At 33.3% G+C, this 22,757-nt stretch overlaps 1 protein-coding gene across 2 annotated transcripts; it reads right to left on the minus strand.

The window, feature by feature from the left end:
* Nucleotides 1–17,950: 17,950 nt before the first annotated feature.
* On the minus strand, nucleotides 17,951–19,748 carry LOC120780639. Of its 2 annotated transcripts, none has more exons than XM_040112901.1 (5): nucleotides 19,723–19,748; nucleotides 18,635–18,780; nucleotides 18,364–18,575; nucleotides 18,180–18,305; nucleotides 17,951–18,070 (listed from the first exon to the last, which is right to left on the minus strand). In XM_040112901.1, the coding sequence occupies exons 2-5, from the start codon at nucleotides 18,708–18,710 to the stop codon at nucleotides 18,050–18,052; spliced, it is 435 nt and encodes a 144-aa protein (XP_039968835.1). In that variant the 5' UTR covers nucleotides 18,711–18,780; nucleotides 19,723–19,748; the 3' UTR covers nucleotides 17,951–18,049. The 2 variants fall into 2 exon arrangements, with proteins under 2 accessions (XP_039968835.1, XP_039968834.1); XM_040112900.1 differs by having other exon boundaries at nucleotides 18,165–18,305.
* Between the last annotated feature and the right edge of the window lie 3,009 nt (nucleotides 19,749–22,757).

Raw genomic sequence — 22,757 nt, forward strand, 5'->3', positions numbered from 1 at the left:
GGAAATACTTTTGGAATAAACATTCATTCCCCTCAAGAATAATATACAATGTGCATAAATTCCAAGAAAACAGTATTTGAAAATTGTATCCTAATCTAGCAATATCAACTACACATCAAGGTTCCTATTTATAATATCCATGGAAACTTGCCATTAGTCGTTTTACGTTATTGTATAGGATAATTAGTTCCTATTCCAAAATCAAGGAAAAAATATGTAGGTGCCATTTGAAAAACAAAAATTGGTAGTATTTCCGGTCAAAGCGCAACTCACTCAGGTCGAGCACAAATGACTAGTGACGGAGAGATTGCAAAATGTAAATGCAATAATAAAAGGATTGCTGTCACAATTAACCATATACCGAGAGACTTTCTTCACAACAATTTTGCAATCATCAATTGTGACAGCTGAACAATTGCAAGTAACACCAGATTTCCAAGATACTCGAAAACGACCAAAGAAAATGATGCCGGGAGAAAAAGCGAAAGATGAATCTCCATCTATAAGTGCCCAAACTCATTTCAAAGCAGGATTGATCCAAGTTCTTGATCTTATGATTGCCCAAATGAATACCCGGTTCATCGCTTTAAATGAAGTTGCCGATGATTTCGCATTTTTGAGCGGTCAAGCAATTGTGAACACCAGTGTTACTCAACTAACCAAAATAGCGGCAGATCTCGCTATCAAATATCCTGATGACTTGGATCCGCATGAATTTTCATCAGAAATTGAGAGTTTCAAATTTCAAGCAACGACGCTGATGAGTGAAGCCACAGACATGAACCATTTGAATGTATTAGAAAAAATATTCGATCTATCGCTCGAGGATCTATATCCGAACATAACAACAGCACTGAGAATATTCTTATGCATGCCTGTTACGACGGCTACTTGCGAGCGTTCTTTTAGTAAGCTAAAACTCATCAAATCTTATCTTCGTTCCTCTTTAGGCCAGGAACGGTTGGCGAATATTTCTATTTTGTCGATTGAGAAGGATACTACAACACGTCTCAATTTCGATAAAATAATTGATTTATTTGCAGAGGCGAAATCCAGAAAAGTATTATTCTGAACGATATAAGCGACCCTTGTATAAATTATTATTGAAAATAAGATGTACGTTCTTTCACTTGTAAATATATGATTTTTGATTTGGGCAACATCGGTTTCCATTATACTATATGGTAAGGGCGCAAGCAAGGCAAGGTTGTTGCCACAGGCGCTGAAGCAGCTAGTTCCGCTCTGTTTGTGATTACAAAAATTTATACTTAAATATAGGAAACATGGCTATTATAATTTTCTGTTGATTTATCTTACAATAAAAATTGTGTTTTACTGTTCAGACGAATTATTATAGTATGTAATATCAAACTTTTCTACAATAGTTATATCTTATGGTCCACTCATTATAAAATATAATTTCCAATTTGTCCATGAATAAGTTAACTAAAACGCTTAAAAATATATAGCATATTTATCTATATCATGAAGGTATAATTAATTTTTTGATAACAGCTATAAACATCACTCTACAACAAAAATTTAAAATAGTATTTATAAATGAACAAATAAAGTACTATAAATTTATAATTTAATATTATAGTATTCTCGCCACCCTTATTCACCAGAGCTGGCCATGGTAGGTTAAGGACTTTTTTCTATTGTGAATGGGACTTTCCCTACTCCTCCATACCATAGAGCCAGCAACGAATTAACATCACGCAAGACTATAGCGCAAAACCAAATATGACCTGCGAGAAATATTTTATGATACTAAATATTGAATTCTGGCAAAATTTGGATGATTCATTCTACCCTGAATTGAAAAAAAAAATAATTAAAATGTTTATCATTTTTTCCCTCTACTTATATACTTATGTATGTGAACAAATTTTTTAAGATTTAAAATTTATTTGTTCCAAACAACGCAATACAATTTCTTCAACCCATTTAAAAAATATAATTTTAATAAGAAATTGTGATAAAAAGATTGATATAGACAAATGTATTAAAGATATAACATTAAACAATTAGTTTAAGCTATATTCATATTATATATATAAATTATTCCCTTCATTTCGAGAAACTGCAGAACTTCTTATTTATCTGTTTATTATTTGCTCTGAGATTTGAATAATCGTTTATTTATACATAGCTTTTTGTTTTATTGAATCTTACAGCCCTATTCTCATGCCCTCACAAAAGTCACCAACCTCACTACAGTGATGTTTCTCACTATAGTGAGAGTTACCTTATTCTGGCGAAAATTCAAAAGCTCAAATGCTCACTATTATCACAAATATCTGTGACGTGTAAAAGCAGCCATCATAATACAAAACATCTGTGTTTGTTTTGTTTTACATCAATATTTGACACTTTTTAAAAAATATTTGAGTGTTATAACTAGCATGGAGGAACTGTTCTTTGTGTATGCGGCAATTGTTGAGGAGGGGGAATCGGGGGGTAGGAGGAAAATGTTGAAGGGTTTACGAGACAAAAGCGATCCTTTTACTATGCAAGACACAACAATTATAAATAGATTTCGATTCCCAAAATCGCTATGTAAAGTACTTATAGGTGAATTGGTGCCGCATGATGTGCAGAAGTCGAGTATATCTTTTGATCTGCGTTTCCTGGCGTGTTTGTATTTTTACGGGCATGGCTCTTACCAAAAATTCGTTGGTAATAGTTATATGCTCTCTATGAGCCAGTCCTCTGTGTCTAGAGCTCTGCACTTTATTTCGAAATTAATTATGGATGTTAAGGGCAGTGAAATTTATTTCCCTTCAAGCGCGCAGGATGTTTCAGATACAAAGAAGGGGTATGTTAAATAAATAAATATAAATAAATAAATAAATTTTCTCTTAAAGATTTTGCACGAAATTTGGGATCAAGGGCACAATCGGCGCAATCGATTGTACCCATATTGGGATTGTTTCACCCTCAAGCACAGACGCATACATATCTTTATTATCCATTTATGTTTTTGATGGTTTATTTTTATTAAAACAGCTGTTTGACAGCAAAAAGCTTTTTACCTCACGTGGTGACTTTTTTAACCTTTTTTCTTATGAGGTTTGAGCAAGAATAGCCTCACAAAATGTGCCTCACAAGAAATCTCTCAAATTTTTCCTCTCAACTCAGTTGAGAGTTTTTTTCATAGGGCTGTTAATATATAAAAATCCAGTGTCCGTGTGTATGTTTTGAATGAACTCAAAAACGAGTCAACTGATATTCATGAAAGTTGCCATATACATGCAATTTGGTCCACCTTACAGCTGAATTTAACATATGTACGTGTGTATGCACATGCAGTGATTCAAATTCTTGCTCTTATATATTCCAATACGCTTTAAAACAATCTTATTCAAATCTGCACACCATCTTATTTCTTTCATTCATTTACACCGTATTTAAACAAGCAACGCACCTTACTACCAAACAAATGCAACTAATGTATTAATAAATGTTGTGTCCTGCATACTAAAAGGATCGCTTTTGTCTCGCAAACACTTTCCTCCTACCGCCCGATTCCTCCTCCTCAACAATTGCCGCATATACAAATAATAGTTTCTCCATGCTAATTATAACGCTCAATTCTCAATTTTTTAAAAAATGTAAAATATTGATTTAAAACAAAACAAAACAGATGTTTTCTATTATGATGGCTGCTTTCACACGTCACAGATATTTGTGATAATAGTGAGCAGTTGAGCTTTTGAATTTTCGCCAGAATAAGGTAACCACTATATCACTATAGTTAGAAACATCACTGTAGTGAGGTTGGTAACTTTTGTGAGGGCATGAGAATAGGGCTGTTAGATGATAGGATAGCTTACATCTCAATTTAAGCGCTGAGCACATAGAGCGCGACAGACTTCAAGCTACATCTGTCAAATATTAAAATACACCCGTTCTTATGGACAGTGTTATTTTGACAGCTGCACGACTACACGACTACAGGCCGACAGTTGTCGTTCTCGCTAACTTCAATATCCTCCTATATTTGCCAACGACAGTACGACGACAGTAGAATGGTAGATAGAGAGATGAGGTAGAGTGGTGATGCCACTAATATGTAAAATGTAAAATTATTCACAGCTCTAACAAACTTGAAGTTATTTTACAAATAAAAGCATAAAATAGCTATATTATAGCTATATTATATCATTAGTAATAACAATTGATAATTTAAAGCAAAAATATTTACCTATTTACTTATTTTTTGCATAAAAAATTTCACTTTGAACAAAATATTAAAATTTCATTGAAGTGAAAGGAATTAGTATGGCCACAACGATCTTTTAATTCGCTGAACTATGTCGATGTCGTCGTATATCTCGTACAGCTCATCGTTCCATCGAATGCGGTGTTCGCCGTGGCTAACGCGCAAAGGACCATAAATCTTTCGCAGAACTTTTCTCTCGAAAACTCGCAACGTCGACTCATCCGTTGTTGACATCGTCCAAGACTCTGTACCATACAGCAGGACGGGAATTATGAGTGACTTATAGAGTTTGGTTTTTGTTTGTCGAGAGAGGACTTTGCTTCTCAATTGCCTACTCAGTCAGAAGTAGCACCTGTTGGCAAGAGTTATCCTGCGTTGGATTTCTAGGCTGACATTGTTGGTGGTGTTTACGTTGGTTCCAAGATAGACGAAATTATCTACGACTTCAAAGTTATGACTGTCAACAGTGACGTGAGTGCCAAGTCGCGAGTGCGACGACTGTTTGTTTGATGACAGGAGATATTTCGTCTTGCCCTCGTTCGCTGCCAGACCCATTTTCTGTGCTTCCTTGTCCAGCCTGGATCAAGCAGAACTAACGGCGCGGGTGTTGAGGCCGATGATATCAATATCATCTAACTTACAGTTACATAAATACAGCCAATTATATAATCTACAAAATCAGAGAACAGTGAAATTCATTCACATTAAATTAAATTAAAAGTTTATAATTTTCAGCTGTCACAAAAGCAACACTGACAATACCGACAACACTGAACGCTTACCAAAATTAAATACCAACAGCGCAGTGTTGTATGCGGCTGGTATGTAGTTTACTACAATACTCTAAGTGGATGCCATTCGATGGCCACAGGTGGTGTGAATGCAGGAATAACTATTTCTATTTAGGAGATGCATGTATGCATTTATTTATATCATATTTAATGAAAAACTATTTAATAATGACCTGGTTGTTGATGCTGTAAATTACTGCTTTCTCAACAAGTATCAACATGCAAAATTTAGCAACGACATGGTTATTTTCCAATTGGAAAAGTGTTATGCGCAGCTTATAAGCACATAAAGAGAAGGGTTACCAGCACAAATAAGTTTAATTAAATTGCAAATTATGAATGTAAACTTAAATTAAACGTAAAACAATGTAAGTTAAAAAAGCAATATATTTTAGCTGATTTATAAAAATACTGGTTTTGACTGTACTGTTTTACAATTATTTTTTTATTGCTCACTCATCATTGAAAAAACAAACAAAAAACATTAACGACTTTGCAACCCTTTGCGAACAGTTGGGTATTATTTCTCCAATTGGAAAACAACCCCCAACAAAAGCACCAACTACAACAATCTGAGACCTTTTCGTTTAACTAAAATTCTACAGGTGGTTTATTTGCTAACTGGTGCTGGAACACACAGGTGGAAATTCTCAATTATATTTAATTTTTGTAGAAATTTGTGAATTATATTAAAAAATAGTTTGTTGAAAAACGGTGCAAATACAATAATAAAAATTTTAGCAGCGAAAAATGTTGATGTTGATCTGATTAACTACCAGATACAACAATTATTACCAGGTGATTTAATGTCATTTAGGTCTATCGATGCTACTTTAGAAGAAACGAGACAGTGAATTTCCCAATTGAATTTTTAAATTCTTTAGACATATCAGGAATGCCACCACACAATCTACGATTGAAAATTGGATCACCAATTATTCTACTGCGTAATTTAAACCCTCCTAATACCACGTTCAGACCGACACTTAATCACACGATTTCGGCTGTTGAGTGGTTTATCCCACTAATCTTATAAATTTATCAAGATTTCGCCATACAAAAATGACAGTTCAAAATCACTTCATCGGAGTATTACATTATCACAGCTGATTTAGACACTACAAAAAGGAAAAAATGTAAACAAACAAATTTTTATTAGAGCAATGAATCTAATTTCTGCTGAAAATCTACTTCCCAAATGAAAAAATGCGTCCATTATTTCCATTATATGGAAAATATTTAAAAGAATACGGCTTTTATTACAAAATACTCTATGACAATGTTTTCTTTTGATAAATATTGAGCGATGTAAATTCTTGAATGGCAAAAACAGCTGTTTTTAATCTTTTCAACGGCAGTAAGAAGACTTTTGGGTTATCAAATGCTTAAATGTAATCTAATCTTTTAAATTTTCGGTCTGAACGTGGTATAAACTATGCAACGGCACACGTTTGGTGATCAAAAGAACGTTCTTGAAGCTACTATTCTTGAAGCAACTATTTTGACAGGAAAGTTTAAAGGAGAAATTGTTTTGTTACCACATATTCCGGTGATACCATCCGATTCTACCATTTAAAAGACTACAGTTTCCCATTCGTTTAGCTTTCGCGATGTCTATAAGTAAATCCCAAGGCCAAACAATGTCTATTTGCGGATTAGACTTGGAAAATCCATGTTTCTCCCAAGGGCAATTATACGTAGCGTGTTCACGAGTAGGAAGACCATCAAGTTTATTTGTATTAACAAAGGACCGATTGATCAAAAATATTGAACATCGAACATTAACTGTGATTTATTACAATTAAAGACATTTAGAGTATATATATCATATAAAAATATTTAAAGTATTTATTAAATATGTTATAAAAATGTTATGTTAATTTGTGTTAAATTTTGTCTTTCAAATCCTTTTTGAATCACTCAGCCACAGCAACGCGTGGCCGGGTCTGCTAGTATTTTCATATATTTTTGCTCCAACGTAGTGAAAACATATTTAATTTTCAAATTTTATTGAATAATAATTTATTTTATAATTTTGCTTAATTTTACTTCCAATTTCTCACTGGGCTACTTTTTTTTCGTGCTTACCAACCCAGTGACAGATCCTCTCATGCCGACCACTGCTCTAAATAACAATTCTATGACATAATAAACGATGTGCTAACACAAGTATTTCCGTACTGTACCGAACTTATGACTGACAACGAATTAATCTTTTCGGGTGTAGGCACGAAAGCCATATTAAACAGACTAGAAATATAGCATGCGCTTACCGCAAACAACCATACAACCTCAGTAAATACAGTAATAAACCTTTTCTTTGTTTACATACATATACTCACCTCTAGAAAATCTTAGGGTGTTGTGTTACACTTTTGTTTGCTACTTTCATGGTAATCAGGGTGTTGTGTTAGCATTTAAACTACATATAAATTTTAAATTTGATGACTGAGACTTTAAAAGATATTAAATAATGCAAGTGTTTACGTTATTTAAGTGATTATATTGAATTATATATATAACATATATATAATATAATTATATATATATTTACATATCTGTTCAATTTTATTGGGATATTAGTTGTTGTTTAATGTTAAATCAGTTGTTTTTTTTTTTTGTGCAATTTTTAAACACGCTTCAAGTATTTCCAAATTTTTGCATGCAGTAGGATACAATCCTGGGTGGTAATTTGTAATGGTAATTGGAAATTGAGTTTGAAAAGAAAGATATGTCGAAGTTTTTAATAAGAATATTAGTGTTAATAATAAAGTGTAAATTAAAAATTGTAAAATCTTTATTAATTATTAAATTATTTTGTGCAATATTTTTATTTATTTTTATTATTGCAAACCTCTGGGGTGGTGTGGAAAATGCAAAACTTAAATATTGAAAAATAAATTATCAAAAATAGTATACGGATGAGAATTAGAACGATGTATTAAAAATTCAGCTTCAAATGCCTAAATATCTTCTTTCTAAATTAAAATTATTGGTAATAATATTTCAAAAACTTCCGAATACAAACCGTTTTACGTTTTCTGTCTGTCAATTGAAAACAAATACATTCAGAAGAAAACTCACCACCGAGAAATCTAAAAACAGGGCTGCTTTTTATTATTAAGAACTCACTACATAAAGAATATCTGACTATCAGTAAATGATATTTTTATGGGCGAAACATGACACACTATGGCGTTTAAATCAAATATTAGTAAATATATGTCATTAATAAATAATTTCCTTTTATATTAAGCAACAATATTTATAATTTTTGTTATTTAATAGAATAAATTTGCTAAGTATTTACTGCCTCGATATATACAGCACTGCGTTGCTACCTCTGAAAATCCAAGATGGCACCCCTCAGAAAGCTACCACGAACGCTCAAGTTGAACGTTTGCACAGTACAATACTTGAAATATCCAGAGCCTTAGCAGCTGACACAGGCATTACTGCAGAAGAGCAAATATTTAACGCTATAAAAGAATATAACAGGACGATACATTCAGTAACGGACAAAATGTTCAAAACAATGATAACATTCATAGTGATAGGGATAATCCTAGCACTGTAACAACGGACATTAAAGGCAAAAAATATATACTGACAGAAACAGATCCTTCATATCTGTTTGAAAACGAAGACTATTTGTTCCATGTAACAAACCTTACAAAAATCCTATAACCCTATTACAAAATTAAAGAAATGCTCAAAAAAAATTACCCTGGTCGGTCCAACACCCGGGTGTATCATATTTTTTTCGCATAGAACACCTTTTCGCGTTGGCGGCCTTCGGCCGCGCTTCAAAAAAAATAACCCTGGTCGGTCCAACACCCTGGTGTTTCAGAATTTTTTTCGCATAGAACTCCTTTTTGCGTTGGCGGCCTTCGGCCGCGCTAAAAAAAAATAACCCTGGCCGGTCCAACACCGGCTACGCCATCCACAGTATTTTAGCATTGAACACCTTTTCGCGTTCACTTCATACATTTATTGCTAACTGGGTTTAATTTATTCCCTTTTGTTCGTGCTTTCTCGGTAATTTGACAGTTGAAATTAGGCAGTAATTTTGGTTTTTCGCATTATTGAACTCAATGCAGAAAAAGGTGTATTTTATTTAAAGATTTACAAAGAAATTAACAATCAAAAGTAATTAAAAACATTACTAGTGGTTTTTATAATTCATAAGTAATATATGTGCGTGAAAATGTATCCATAATTGGTTTGGTACAATGCACAACAGGTGAAAATACACTAGCATATATTGAGAAATTTGCAAAAAATAGCATTTTTTAAAGTGAATTTGTGGAAAAATTTGTGAACCGATTTTTATAAAATATGTTTTAAAATAAAGTTTGATAATTTAAGCATACATTCGTGTTTAAAATTTTCAATTCGGTTGTCTCGTTTAGGTACAGTGAGCCAAAATTAACCGGCGCGATACTAAACCCAACCCAAATTACATAAGCTAGTTATTCCATTCGAAGAACATCCTGTACGAAGTATATTAATTATTATTGTAACTCGCATAATAATAATATTAATCATTTACACTATTTTCAAATTGTATTCACTCTATGTTAAAATTCAATCTAACAAATTTAGACAACAAAACCAGATGCATTACGAAGCTTTACTAAGACATCACGGGCTGGAACAGGAGAGTTAAGTGGTGAACACATAGAGCGCGACAGACTGCAAACTACATCTGTCAAATATTAAAATATACACGTTCTTATGGGCAGTGTTATTTTGACAGCTGCACGACTACACGACTGCAGGCCGACAGTTGTCGTTCTCGCTAACTTCAATATCCTCCTATTTTTGCCAAAGACAGTAGGACGACAGTAGAGTTGACAGTAGAATGGAAGATAGAAAGAGGAGATAGAGTGGTGATGCCACTAATATGTAAAATGTAAAATTATTCACAGCTCTAACAAACTTGACGTTATTTTACAAATAAAAGCATAAAATAGCTATATTATAGCTATATTATATCATTAGTAATAACAATTGATAATTTAAATCAAAAATATTGACCTATTTACTTATTTTTTGCATAAAAATAAATTTCATTTCGAACAAAATATTAAAATTTCATTGAAGTGAAAGGAATTAGTATGGCCACAACGAAATTGTGTACATACAAAATGGACAACTGCGTTGTTTTGTGTGCATGCCGGCCATTGTGTTGTTGTTGCTTCTCAAAATGTACATGTAGTAAGATGCACAGCAACGTTTTCAGTTCACTGTCGTGCTGCTGCAGTCTGTCGCAGTGATTGTGTTCACCACTTTAATATACGTATCTATAACACTAACCATGACATCATGCTACACATTGCATAGCAACAACGCTCACCCAAAGGATGCAATCACGCAGTAACCACGTGTTTACGGGGCATCTCGACAGGATAAAATCTATGCCTTACTAACTGTCAAATCTATTGCTATTGCCATTGCCAAATCTGTATGTGGGCATTTGTTATCATAACATAATCATTTGCGCAAAGGCGTATGGTAGGTATGTTCGAGCTGATGTGGGGCATGCTTTGAGCTCTTTAAAAATTTGTTTTATCACATTGCGAAATGCCGTCGGGTAGGTAGCTGATGTAGCGCACGTTTTGAGCTCTTGAACTCCTTAACTCTTTTATGTGGAAAACAAAAAAAGGATAAAGATCCCTTTGTTTACAAATGTATTTCTGGAAACAAAAATAATAACAAAGAATAAAGATTCTTTTTTTACAAATGTATTTCTGGGAAAAATAAGAATTCATATTTTTGGACTACTATATAATAATTGTGGCATAAATTTTATGTACCAATTAAAATAATAAATTTAAAATGAGCAATGATATTATGATTTTTGCTAGTATAAGTTTATTAAATTTAAGATTTCGCTTATTCCCAACCCAATTTGCATAGTTTTTCTGTAAATTAACAATATTAAACTAAATATTAATTTTTTGAAAAAATGTTATTTTGAAAATGTACTTTATTTTTATAATATAACACAACCGTCTTAATACTCGCTCTTCTAATTTTCATATTACCGAAATGAAAATGCCGTCGGCATATGTGCAAATGGGCAAATGTTGCCTCTTCGAAAATTTCATAGAAATGAAAACAGCGCTGTCAAACTGTGGAGTCTCCACAGGCAATAGGCACGGCAATACAGTTAGTAAGAGAATTTATCCTGTCGAGATGCCCCGTTAGGTACAAAGTCCAAACAATATCACGCCATATGCCACTCAACAATAATCTATATGTAAAGTAAACATATAAATACTAGTGTATTAAGTAACACGCTTTTCTTTTATTGTATAAGCAGCCATAGAGCTCAGACGTACTGTTTAAGTATATTGAATAAAGGAACGTTCTGATACTAACATTTGTGTCAGTACAGAACTAAAAAATATAGTTTTTGATTAATTTGAATCTGGAAATATTAATTCCCGCTGGAGGACTCAATTTCTAAAGATAAAGGAAGTAACGCGAGCTTGGTTATAGGCCTCACATATCCTCCTTTTGATGTCTTCACTGCAACCACTCTTACTTTTCCATCATTGCTAGAATAAAGTTTCATTACTTGCGCAAATAACCAGTACGCTTTATTTACTCCCACTGTTTTGAGGAATTTGTATTTGAGGTCGAATCAACTGCTAGTTCTACGCGCGCAGTAAAGAGTCGCCCAATCAAAAGATGTGCAGGCGTAAGCGCATCAATTTCTCCTTCATTGCTAGGACACAGTGGTCGGGTATTCAGCAGTGCTTCTATGCGTTGCAAATGAATTTTCATCGATTTCCCTCCGACTTCCCACAACCGTGCAAAGTGTTAGGATGAGGGGCTACAAATCGCAAAAAAATTCCTTCTGAAGAGAAAATCTGCAATTTTACCGCTTTGTGGTTGTGTTGTTAAATATAAATATAACCTTACGCGGTAACTTGCTTATTTCAACTTTTATTAGGAAAGGGCTGTATAAATGTAACCTACTTTCATAAGTGATTGTTAGGACCTGTTATTTTAGTAGAATATAAGCTGTGTTCCTCCAAAGTCCATATGTGTTAAATGTCATCTCAGCAACCTTTTGTTTAGAATACAAAATTATTTGATGTTGTATGTGAAACGACATCGTAGAATTGGCAATTTCTCCAACTACATGAAGTAAGCCATTGTCGTCTAAGAAAGACGATAGCGATACTCTGCTCATACTCATAGTTGTGCGCTGTTCCTTTAAGGCCGCAATGTCTGTTGAGAAAGGTTCTTCTTGTGCTGCGTGAATTATGAATATAATAGAAGCAGAGGGTTCATTAGATGCCAATAATATATATTTTTTTGGTTTTCCGATAATCCTGACTACCTTGTAATCAATGTTGTTGTAGAGTATGTTACGCAAGACGTAAATGAATCACTGTTCGGATTCCATTTAAACCTAAAATATGTAACTCAACAGTACATGGGGATATCTCTCGAATATTTTCTGGGAAAGAAATTAAGAGTTTGTCACTGTTACTGTTCCATTTTCGCAAGCTCATACCTGCAATTTTAAGAAGAACCACTAGTTCGACAACGAATTTTCCATCGCCCGATCTCGTGTGCGTCAGCTAAAACGATTGTTTTGCTTTAAACTCATCAACTGTTAATTAAAGGATTATTCTCATGTAATCACTTTGAAAAATCGATTTTTTTTTATATTTTGACAGGTAAACCTATTGAAAACATGTTGTGAAAAATTCAGACCGAAATTCATAGTATTTGATAAGTTACAGCTCATAGTCGCCGACGTGTCGTAAGCGACTGTCTACCAGGCGCCATGACAAGTCTGCAGCTGCAGAAACTAAACGCATTTTTCTCGAATCATCATTTTCTGAAACTGTCATGGTCCTAAATAAAAAAGTATTCAACCGATTGCTTTAAAATTTACATATGTTTTTCTACTCATTTATAGATATCGTCCCTACCAGAATTGTTTCTTTTCGAAAATATTTTCATACTTTTTTAAAACGATTTTTAACGAAAAAAAACAAGATTTTTCGTGACTTTTTTTTTTGAAGTTCGACATTTTTTTTAATGAAATTGATTATATTTGGTAGGGACGATAGCCGCAGAACTACTGAATAATAATCCATTCGATTTTTTTATTTCAGACAACATGAACAGCCGCTATCACCATGACCAGGGAACTACTTTTTTTGCTGAGGACTACTTTGATTTATAAAAAAATGTATTAAAATGTAAAAAAAATTAAAAAAAAAATTTTTGTACATTTCAAAATACAAATAAAAATATATTAAAAAATTAAAATTTTGTTGTCGTATAAAAAAAAAATTCCTAAAAAGTGGTAAAATGTTCACATGAGAGTACCCCCTTAAGGTGAGCAATCGACCTATTAAGCCTCCAAAAACCGGTAGGTATCTATCGTATTAAGAAACCCCCTTACTCTTGTCGCAGTCAGCTTAATGGTTAAATCATCACTAATAACACTGGGGAACAATGTGAAACAAAATTTTTGTTGCTTTCGATTTTACAGCTGTTTTAGAGTAATTTAGGCATGTTAAATTCAAATCCGAAGTCAGTTTTCTTCTATCACGTCAAGTTTTTTTGCTACAGCTTATAGTAATGAGACCACTCCCTGCAGTGTGCTGCTTAGATCGTAAAACGGGGTACGCTCTTCTATAGACGGAAGTTTAATTTGTTTTATTTAGAATAAGTGAATATCGCTGTAGGATAATAGCAGCAGGCTCATACTTGTGACGACAATCGTCTAGACGGTAGTTGGGACATGTATGAAACAGAGACCTGCACGAGTCATTAAAAAAGTAACATGTTAGCAAGCGGCGAAGCCGATGCGGCGAGTACACGCTACGTAACGGTACTTTGGCATCGTGGGTATCGGCATCGCGGCATCGCCGATTACTAACATGTTATTCAATTAGTATTTTGCGCGAAGAAAAGAACTGACATTTTCGCATTAGCAAAGTTTTTGCTTTTGTGCTATTATTTAAATCTATATAATGGAAATTTTACAACGTATTAAAAGTGGTGTTTACAAAATTAGTGATGCATCGGGTTCAAGTGACATCTGGAAGTTTTACAATAAAATTGTGAATACCAAGACGGGGGAGAATGTACCCTATGTTATATGTTCAAATTGTGAAAAAACATTCAAATTTGCTAAAGGGGCTAGATCTTCAAATTTGAAAAAGCACACATGCTACAAACGCCAATCCACAGAAGAAAGTGATTCAGTTCCAATGAAACGGTTACCAGTTAATATCAGTGACCAATTACGGGAAGAAGTCCTACAGAATTGTTTAAAATTCACTTGCCGTGATTTACGATCTTTTGAAGCTGTTAATGGCGAAGGATTCAAGGAATTGGCACGTTGCTTAGTGGAAGTTGGTGTTAAAATCGGCACGAAAAACTTTTCAATAGATGACATTTTGCCTCATTCCACTACTATATCTCGTAGATTGCACAAGTTGCACCTTAGCGAACGTGAAAAGTTTATCGGTGATATACGTCCATTCATTGAGAAATGTTGGTAAATCTCTCGGTATATTTAGATGTATTATTCCTTGTCTGAAAAAATTTTACAAAATCCTTAGGCATGTGTGCGTCTACGGTGGATATGTGGACAGATAATAAAAAACAAAGAAATTTTATTGCTTTTACTGTTCATTATATGGATGATAAATGGCAGCTTAAGAAGTATGTTAAATTGTGTGTTCAACAAGCACAACTGTACTACTTATAGTGTGTTTGTTTATGTTTATATTTTTAGCCGTATTTTGTTTACCTCCGAATTAGAATATTGTGATGACAATGGGATTCCTGTGAAGAAAACTGCGGAAAATTTAATTGGTACCATAGGACTCAAGTTTGACGAACTGAACTTAGATAGAAATTTGTTGGAAAAAATTACTTTTACTACAGATCAGGGTTCAAATATCAAAAAGGCTCTACAACATCATTCAAGAGTAAATTGCGTAGTACATGTGCTCAACATTATTTTGAAGCACACATTCGATAAAGAAACACTTAAAAGTTGTGCTCCTAATGTTATGGATTTGATAAGAAAATGTAAGTCTCTTGTCGAAAATCTAAAGCGAACAGGCAGAAACGAAATGCTTGAAACTACCGTGAAGCAAGAGTGCTCTTCCAGATGGAACACTAAATTTGAAATGTTGTGCTCTATTCGCAAAAATTTCAATGTTATTGAAAATATTTTAGAGAAATCTGGTGAAACACATCGTTTGTTCGGAATTAAAAAGTATTTATTGGACAGGATAATAAACGTATTAGAACCATTCAAAAGTCTAACATTGTTGTTGGAAGGTGAGAAAAATTCAACTATACATTTAGTATTACTACATATGCATATCCTAAAAGAAAAGTTGTTTAAATTGCTACATGAAGAAAGTAACAATGAAATCCGATCTATACTTACAAACTGTTTAGATAATATTTTTGATACAAAATTCTGTCCAGACAAAATTCATAAGATTGCTGCTTTTCTATGACCAGAATATAAGCAGATGCGATAATTAATAGCCTTGACAGACGGCAGCGTTAATCCGGATTAACTGCGCACTTAATCAGTGCGAGTTTGAAACTCTCATAAACAGCTCATTGTCCTTTTTATAATATTTTCAATGAAAATTGATAGAAGATAAACATCACGGTTGTTAGCCGACCAATTTTTACCAAACCATTTTTTATTACAAAAGCATATCAACACATTATTTTTAAAACTGCATCATAACATAGAAGTTTTATTGATATTATATTGAGAATTTGATAAACAGCTATCAGGGTTGCTTGTATTTCATTCACAATAGATGAAAATTGGCCATTTTTAACAATGTTGCCAACGAAAATCTCACAAACTCCCTAAAATTTTGAGAGTTAATTTTGGATTCAGCAACGGAGTTAGCTGTGGTAACTCCTGAATTAATCCCGAAAAATGCAATTAATCTGGTTTAACGCTGCCGTCTGTCAATGCTATAAGCGAGTTTGAACGTGATGAGGTGTATAATTTAGTGAAAGTGGAATTGAACAAAATCTCGATGAGCATATCTGCGGAAATTCCTCAAGATTTTCAATCTGAAAGTGTAGAAATAGAGTATTGTATCGGGGATGATATGCTTTCAAAATACAAAGACGTTCATTTGCTGACTGGCTGTGAAAGCCAAATAAATATGCAGATTGAATGAAGATGAGTTTACATTGATGGCTAGACTGGCACGACAAATTTTATGTATTCCAGCGTCTAGTGCAGCAAGCGAAAGATGTTTTAGTTTGGCAAACCGCATATTAGAAGAAAGAAGAACAAATTTAAAAGGAGAAAATCTGGACGCCACTTTATTTTTGCATTCACAACAAAAAAATTAAGTTCATATTAAATATTTTTTATTTTTAATTCCTTGCTTATTTTGATCGAAAATAACTAAATATATTTAATTTATTTATTTTTATTGAATTAATTTATGTTTAAATGAAGAGAATTTTATTAATTTTTTCCTAATATAAGGTAAATACGAAAGCAAAATCACAAGAATTTGCTTTTATGTATGTACTTCGTTTCATTTGCCAATGACGATACCAGATAGTAATCGTACGATGCCACGATGCCACGATGCCGATGCGCAATGTTACCTTCGCATCCTGGTAATCGTCAGAAGTGTTACTTAGTAACGTAATCGTACGATGCCTACCTTAATCGTGCAGGTCTCTGGTATGTATATATTTGTATTTATTTATATATATGGGTGATATTGGCCTACTGGGGAACCGAGCACCCAAAAATAATATCGGTAACGCGAAATTTGCATACCTCAATGGTAGTGTGGAAACTGCAAAATACCCAAAAGATGTTTATAAAATGCCCATTCTAATATTTTTCAGTAGTGGCATCATTGGCAAATGTTATAAAAAATGCGAGTTTTGACACCTCTCTCCCCACCCAAAGAGACTCGTATCAAGTTATCTATTGTATGAGGTTTTGTCTGCATTGTACACAATAAGCGGTCATACATGTCGCAAGAACCAACAGAAAAATTGAAACATTTAAATTTTCTTAATGCATGTATGCAGACCTAAAATTTTGTGTGCAGACCAGGCTGCACGATGGCATGCCTCTTCGATATTTTCAAAGAAATTACCCTCCAAGACGGAGGTAACAGATTGCACAAACACATTGAAACATTTTCAGCTGTTCACTAACACTGTTACATTTTCTGGAATTTTCAATTGAATGGGAGAATACGTAAGTAAGATAGAGAAAAACTATCGACATTCTAAACATATTGTAATGTGAACTTGCTAGAATAGGAAACACGAATACCCAATTTTTCAATAAGAAAATAACGAAAAGCGCAGTTTATTTTGGATTTTAAAGAGGTAACCCTGCAAGACGGAGGTGACAGATTGCACCAACACATTGAAACATTTTCAGCTGTTCACTAATAGTGCCCATACACGAGCACACAAGTGCGTTCGATTGGTACCCAGTAAACAATCGCGTTTGTAAATAAACTTACACTGGTAAACGTTTTCGTTACAAAAAGTTAACGTTTTTCATTACAAAACAATTATAAAACACTTGTAAAGAACCAAAACGTTACATTACTTTGGGCTTTTTCACATACTTGTAAAATCGCTTATTTTTAAACTTAAAAGTAAGCATTTATTAAATTAATATCCAATCGCTTGTAAGTTTATTTTCAAATGTATTTGTAAACGTGTTGTAATGATTTTATGTAATGGTAGTAAAATAAATCGCATGATATATTTTAAAGATATATCATTATTTTCTTTATTAGTTTTAATTCATTTAATATTATTTATTATATATACATATGTACTTATACTAAAAATTAAAATTTAAAAAACATTCCTTAAAAATGAAATGATAGAAAAATAGTTAGGTAAAATAATCAATTTGCTGCATTTTGGTGCTTCCTTTTTTGTCTATTTTTGGCAAACTGAAAAATCGTCTTGGTGCCACTTATATATTCAGTGTCATTGCCCTTCACTTCATGTAAGAAGACATCTGAAATTTAAATTGAAAATATATATAACTATATAAGTACATATATAAAATTTATTAAGTTTTATTATTAAGTAGCTCGGATAGGCATAGATACTTTTAAGACGCGGACAGGTTTTTTGTCTGACGTTCCACTCCAAGCAAAATGTTGAGCACATTCATCGGATACCAATGAGCGCCAAGTTGTTCTGACGAATTTCGCTCCTGTGTATTTAATATTTTGCATAAGTTCCGATTTCTTCAAAAAAAGGAAATTGTAAAATTAGTTTTCAAACAGTCAATAAATATTTACTTACAAATTTAGCATATTCTTCATCCTTCTGGAGTAAACTCTCCAATTCCATAAATTGCTCCACTGTGTTTAAAGCTTCCGCTGGCATAATCCTTTTTGATGGAACATTGTCTCTGCTATTCCTCAACTCTGCGATATCTCGCCGCAAGCTTCTTACCTCCTCGACGATTCTTCCCATAGATTTGGATACAGCTACATCAATGGTGCTTTGAATTGCTGCAAAAAAACATTTTCATTAAAAAAAATTTTTCAAATAAATAATTGATATTGACTACCTTCTAAAAATGTGGGATCCAGTGTGGTTATTTCCGTTTTCGTTGATGAATGTTTCAAATTGCAAATGCACTCCATCGGTATTTGTTTGGGCTATTGGTTCTTGAGAGTTGTATGTGTATGATTTATTGGCGGACATTATGTGAAACTAGAGGAAGAAAGGAATGTGAATCACATTTAAAGTTATGTAAATAAAGTACTTTTATTATTTTGGTTAGGATATGGGAACTTAAAACATTTGAAAAAGTTAAGCTGTTTGTATTATATATATGAAATACTGATGATTATAATTTTTTGAATCAAATTGGAGTCCGCTGGCAATAAGATCATTCATTTCATCAGCAAAAGGTTTTAGATATACATTAGCAGATATTGGATGAGAACTACCGGCAAAAATTCCAACAACTAACACAGATTCTGTACCATAAATATTTATCAGAATTGGCCACAAATTTTTCTTTAAACTTTTAGATATTGGTAAGCCATCTACATTTATATTTAATGCTAAATCATTTGAACTTAGTGAATGTAATTTTGTTTGAAGAAAATCTGTCAAACCATCTTTAAGACCATAATGGAAATATTGCCCTTCACTTAAGCAAGCAGTAGGGGCGTCGGTTGGAGTTTTTTTTAATGTGCGATCATCCTTTGGTAGTCCAGGAATTTTAGTGCCTAAAATTTTCAAAAGCTTATTTCCCAAATCGTTTAAAATGTTTGATTCAATTACCCATGATGTAAGTTCATCTATGAAGATATCAATTGGTGGCTGATGCTCATAAAATTCTGAAGGACTTGACTCATCTGAATCAGAACTTGATTCACTCAAATTTGGTTCAATTAGTTGAAATTCACATTCATCCCTCCGCGGCGGGGAAGAAGTGGATAGGATAGGGCAAGGATTAGGTGAAGCTGCGGAGGTTGTAGGTTGCGACTGTTCATTATCATTTGAATACAACAAGTGCATCAAGTGCTTTAAGGAACTCATTTGCAATTTTTATAACTAAGTATAACATATGTTAATATAAAAAACAACAATAAGAAATAATAAATAATATAATAATATATAAGAAATAAACCATATATTATTTACCTTTTAAGTTTTGGAAGCACCTTATTTCCAGTATTCCTGCAAAAAACAAACTTAGTTAGAATGCCTGGCAAATTTTCCGCGAATAGCAGTTAAACAAATTATAACAACGCCTTAAAATACAACATGCAACTTACCATTTTATATTGTAAGGACCTTTTTTATTTTATTTTATTTATAACACTTCAAAATAATACTTACATGTAAGTAATTTTTCAATTAATTATTTTTAGTTATTAACTTTTCCACTGTTTTATTTAAAACGCACGTCTTTACATCTCAAAAATCCAATAATTATGAACTGCGATCACTCAAAAAAGGAAAAACAGTCGTCAGAGAGTCGGAGAAAAAACTAACGGGAAATGGTAAACGGTTGGTTTACTTTTTGTGTTTACATGTAAACCGATTTGCAATGTTGCATCATAAGTTTACATTTATGTTTGTAAGTAAACGTTTTTTCAACGCATTTATTTTAAATACAAATATAAGATAAGTAAACTTATAATTAAACTTATTTCTCACATTTGTAAAGAAGTTTACTCAAATGTTTGTAGATAACTTTGTTTTAGCGCAGATTTACGAAACATTTACGCAATTGTTTATTGGGTATGAATTCGTTTGCCCATACACGACACACAAAACCATTTTGCGTTCGTTCTTCACAGAGTTAACATGTGCGACAGGCAAGCGGAACATTTCTTGGAATTTATTTCTAATGTAGCATTTTTATCTATTTCATTGTATTTCGTTAATACTTTATTCCAACTTTTATTTTTCTTACACTATGTACATGTATGAGCCCTTAGGCAAAACGCGAAAACTTTGAAGCGTGATTTCTCGGTTTTTCATATTTACGATTATTCTTAATTGGCGGGCAGGATAGAAAAAAAACTAAACGTCGTATGGAATTAGGGCAAAGTTTAATATCATTGGCATAAAATTATCTTATATTTAAACTAAAAACATTATTAAGAAAAATCAAGTTTTAACATATTTTTAAACAGCATAAAGTAAAATTTTTTTGGTCAAAAGCCACTATTTATTCAATTTTTAAAAAATTTTAAATTTTACACTTTTTTTTGAATTTTCTTAGTTTAACTAGAAGATAAATTAATAAAAAATATGAATCTCTTTGAATTTTTTGTTTCCGATAAAAATTGCGACCTGCATCCTGCCTGCCGTCCGAAAAATGTACATGCGAGATGCATCGGGAAATTGCTTCCCAAAGGCAGAATATCAAAGATTTCGTATCCAAAAAATTTGTGAAAGATGTTCAAATATATAACTATAAAGCCTAGAAATTTCGCTTGAATCAATTATTTCTTTCCCTCCCAAAAAAATCCTCAAAAAAATCGATTTTTTGAAGCCTCGAAAGCAGGCTCTCCCCTTAACACTTGGCATTGTTCGCGATCTTCACTGTTCGGCGACACGAAAGAAATGAGATTTTGTGCGCCGACAACGCCATACACGATAAACATGTTCGCGCACCGAACGTAAAAAATCAAACATTTTCGCGAACATGGATCGGTACGCGAACAAGCCCATACACGATAAGCCGCAAGCGCACACATACCGATCGAACGCACTTGTGTGCTCGTGTATGGGCGCCGTAACACTGTTACATTTTCTGGAATTTTCAATTGAATGGGAGATTACGTAAGTAAGATAGAAAAAAACTATCGACATTCTAAACATATTGTAATGTTAACTTGCTAGAATAGGAAAGACGAATACCCAATTTTTAAAGAAGAAGAAAACGAAAAGCGCAGTTTATTTTGGATTTTAAAGAGGTAAGTTTGTTACATGATAATTTAATTACTTATTACTTTGGCGCAGGGGTAAAAAATCCGAATTTCCGTATAAATGGGGTATGTACGGATAGGGGAGCTTCTCCAGAGGAGGAACATCCAGATATAATGTAAAAATTACTAATATTTTTTAAAATATTCACGATTAAAAGTTTAAAAATTTGCACTAAGAAAACATGTTATTTCTCAGTTTCACAAAATTTTTTCACATTTTATACTTTGTATATTTAAATACACACTCTAAGCTTTGAAATAAGCTTACATTTCACTTTTATTTTGCTATATTTTACCTCAATTTATTAATTTAAAAATCACTTAGCACACCCATCGTTGAAAAGGTTAGATTGTTTACAATTATGAGGAAAACGAGCCTTGCCACATCTTAAACAGTAAATATGTAGGATTTTTAACAATTTTTCTTTCTTTGTTTTATCGCGTGATTCTTTTTTCTATATTAACTATAAAAAAAATACTTTCTACATATGTATATGTGTAATACGTAATTTATGTGACTGAAGTACTTTCGCGAAGTACTCCTTTCTGCGTTGGCGGCCTTCGGTCGCGCTTTAAAAACATAACCCTGATCGAACGAATACCCGGGGTGACTGAAGTACTTTCTTGTAGTACTCCTTTCTGCGTTGGCGGCCTTTGGCCGCGCTATAAAAAAATAACCCTAGTCGAGCGAATACTCGGGGAGACTGTAGCACTTTCGCGTAGTACTCCTTTCTGCGTTGGCGGCCTTCGGCCGCGCTTTAAAAAAATAACCCTGGCCGAGCGAATACCCGGGGTGACTGAAGTACTTTCGCGTAGTACTCCTTTCTGCGTTGGCGGTCTTCGGCCGCGCTTTAAAAAATAACCCTGGGCGAGCGAATACCCGGGATGACTGAAGTACTTTCGCGTAGTACTCCTTTCTGCGTGGGCGGCCTTCGGCCGCGCTCTAAGAAAATAACTCTGGCCGAGCGAATACCCGGGGTGACTGAAGTACTTTCGCGTAGTACTCCTTTCTGCTTTGGCGGCCTTCGGCCGCGCTCTAAAAAAATAACTCTGGCCGAGCGAATACCCGGGGTGACTGAAATACTTTCGCGTAGTACTCCTTTCTGCGTTAAAAATAAAAAAATATATTGACTTTTTGTTATAAAGTAGTGAAAGTGGTTATATTCTTTGGTTATTATGCACTCATATTCAAACAAAATTTAAGTTTTCGTTATAAAATTGATACATTTTGATTAT

This window comes from Bactrocera tryoni, unplaced genomic scaffold (genome assembly GCF_016617805.1).
Source record: "Bactrocera tryoni isolate S06 unplaced genomic scaffold, CSIRO_BtryS06_freeze2 scaffold_25, whole genome shotgun sequence".
NCBI lineage: Eukaryota > Metazoa > Arthropoda > Insecta > Diptera > Tephritidae > Bactrocera > Bactrocera tryoni.

Coding starts and splice junctions, on each gene's coding strand:
- LOC120780639 (XM_040112900.1), bottom strand. CDS start 18,710: ATGGAGTGCATTTGCAATTTGAAACATTCATCAACGAAAACGGAAATA. Junction 18,306..18,363: donor ATGAAGAATATGCTAAATTT/GTAAGTAAATAT, acceptor CTTTTTTTGAAG/AAATCGGAACTTATGCAAAA. Junction 18,071..18,164: donor AACCTGTCCGCGTCTTAAAA/GTATCTATGCCT, acceptor TTTAAATTTCAG/ATGTCTTCTTACATGAAGTG.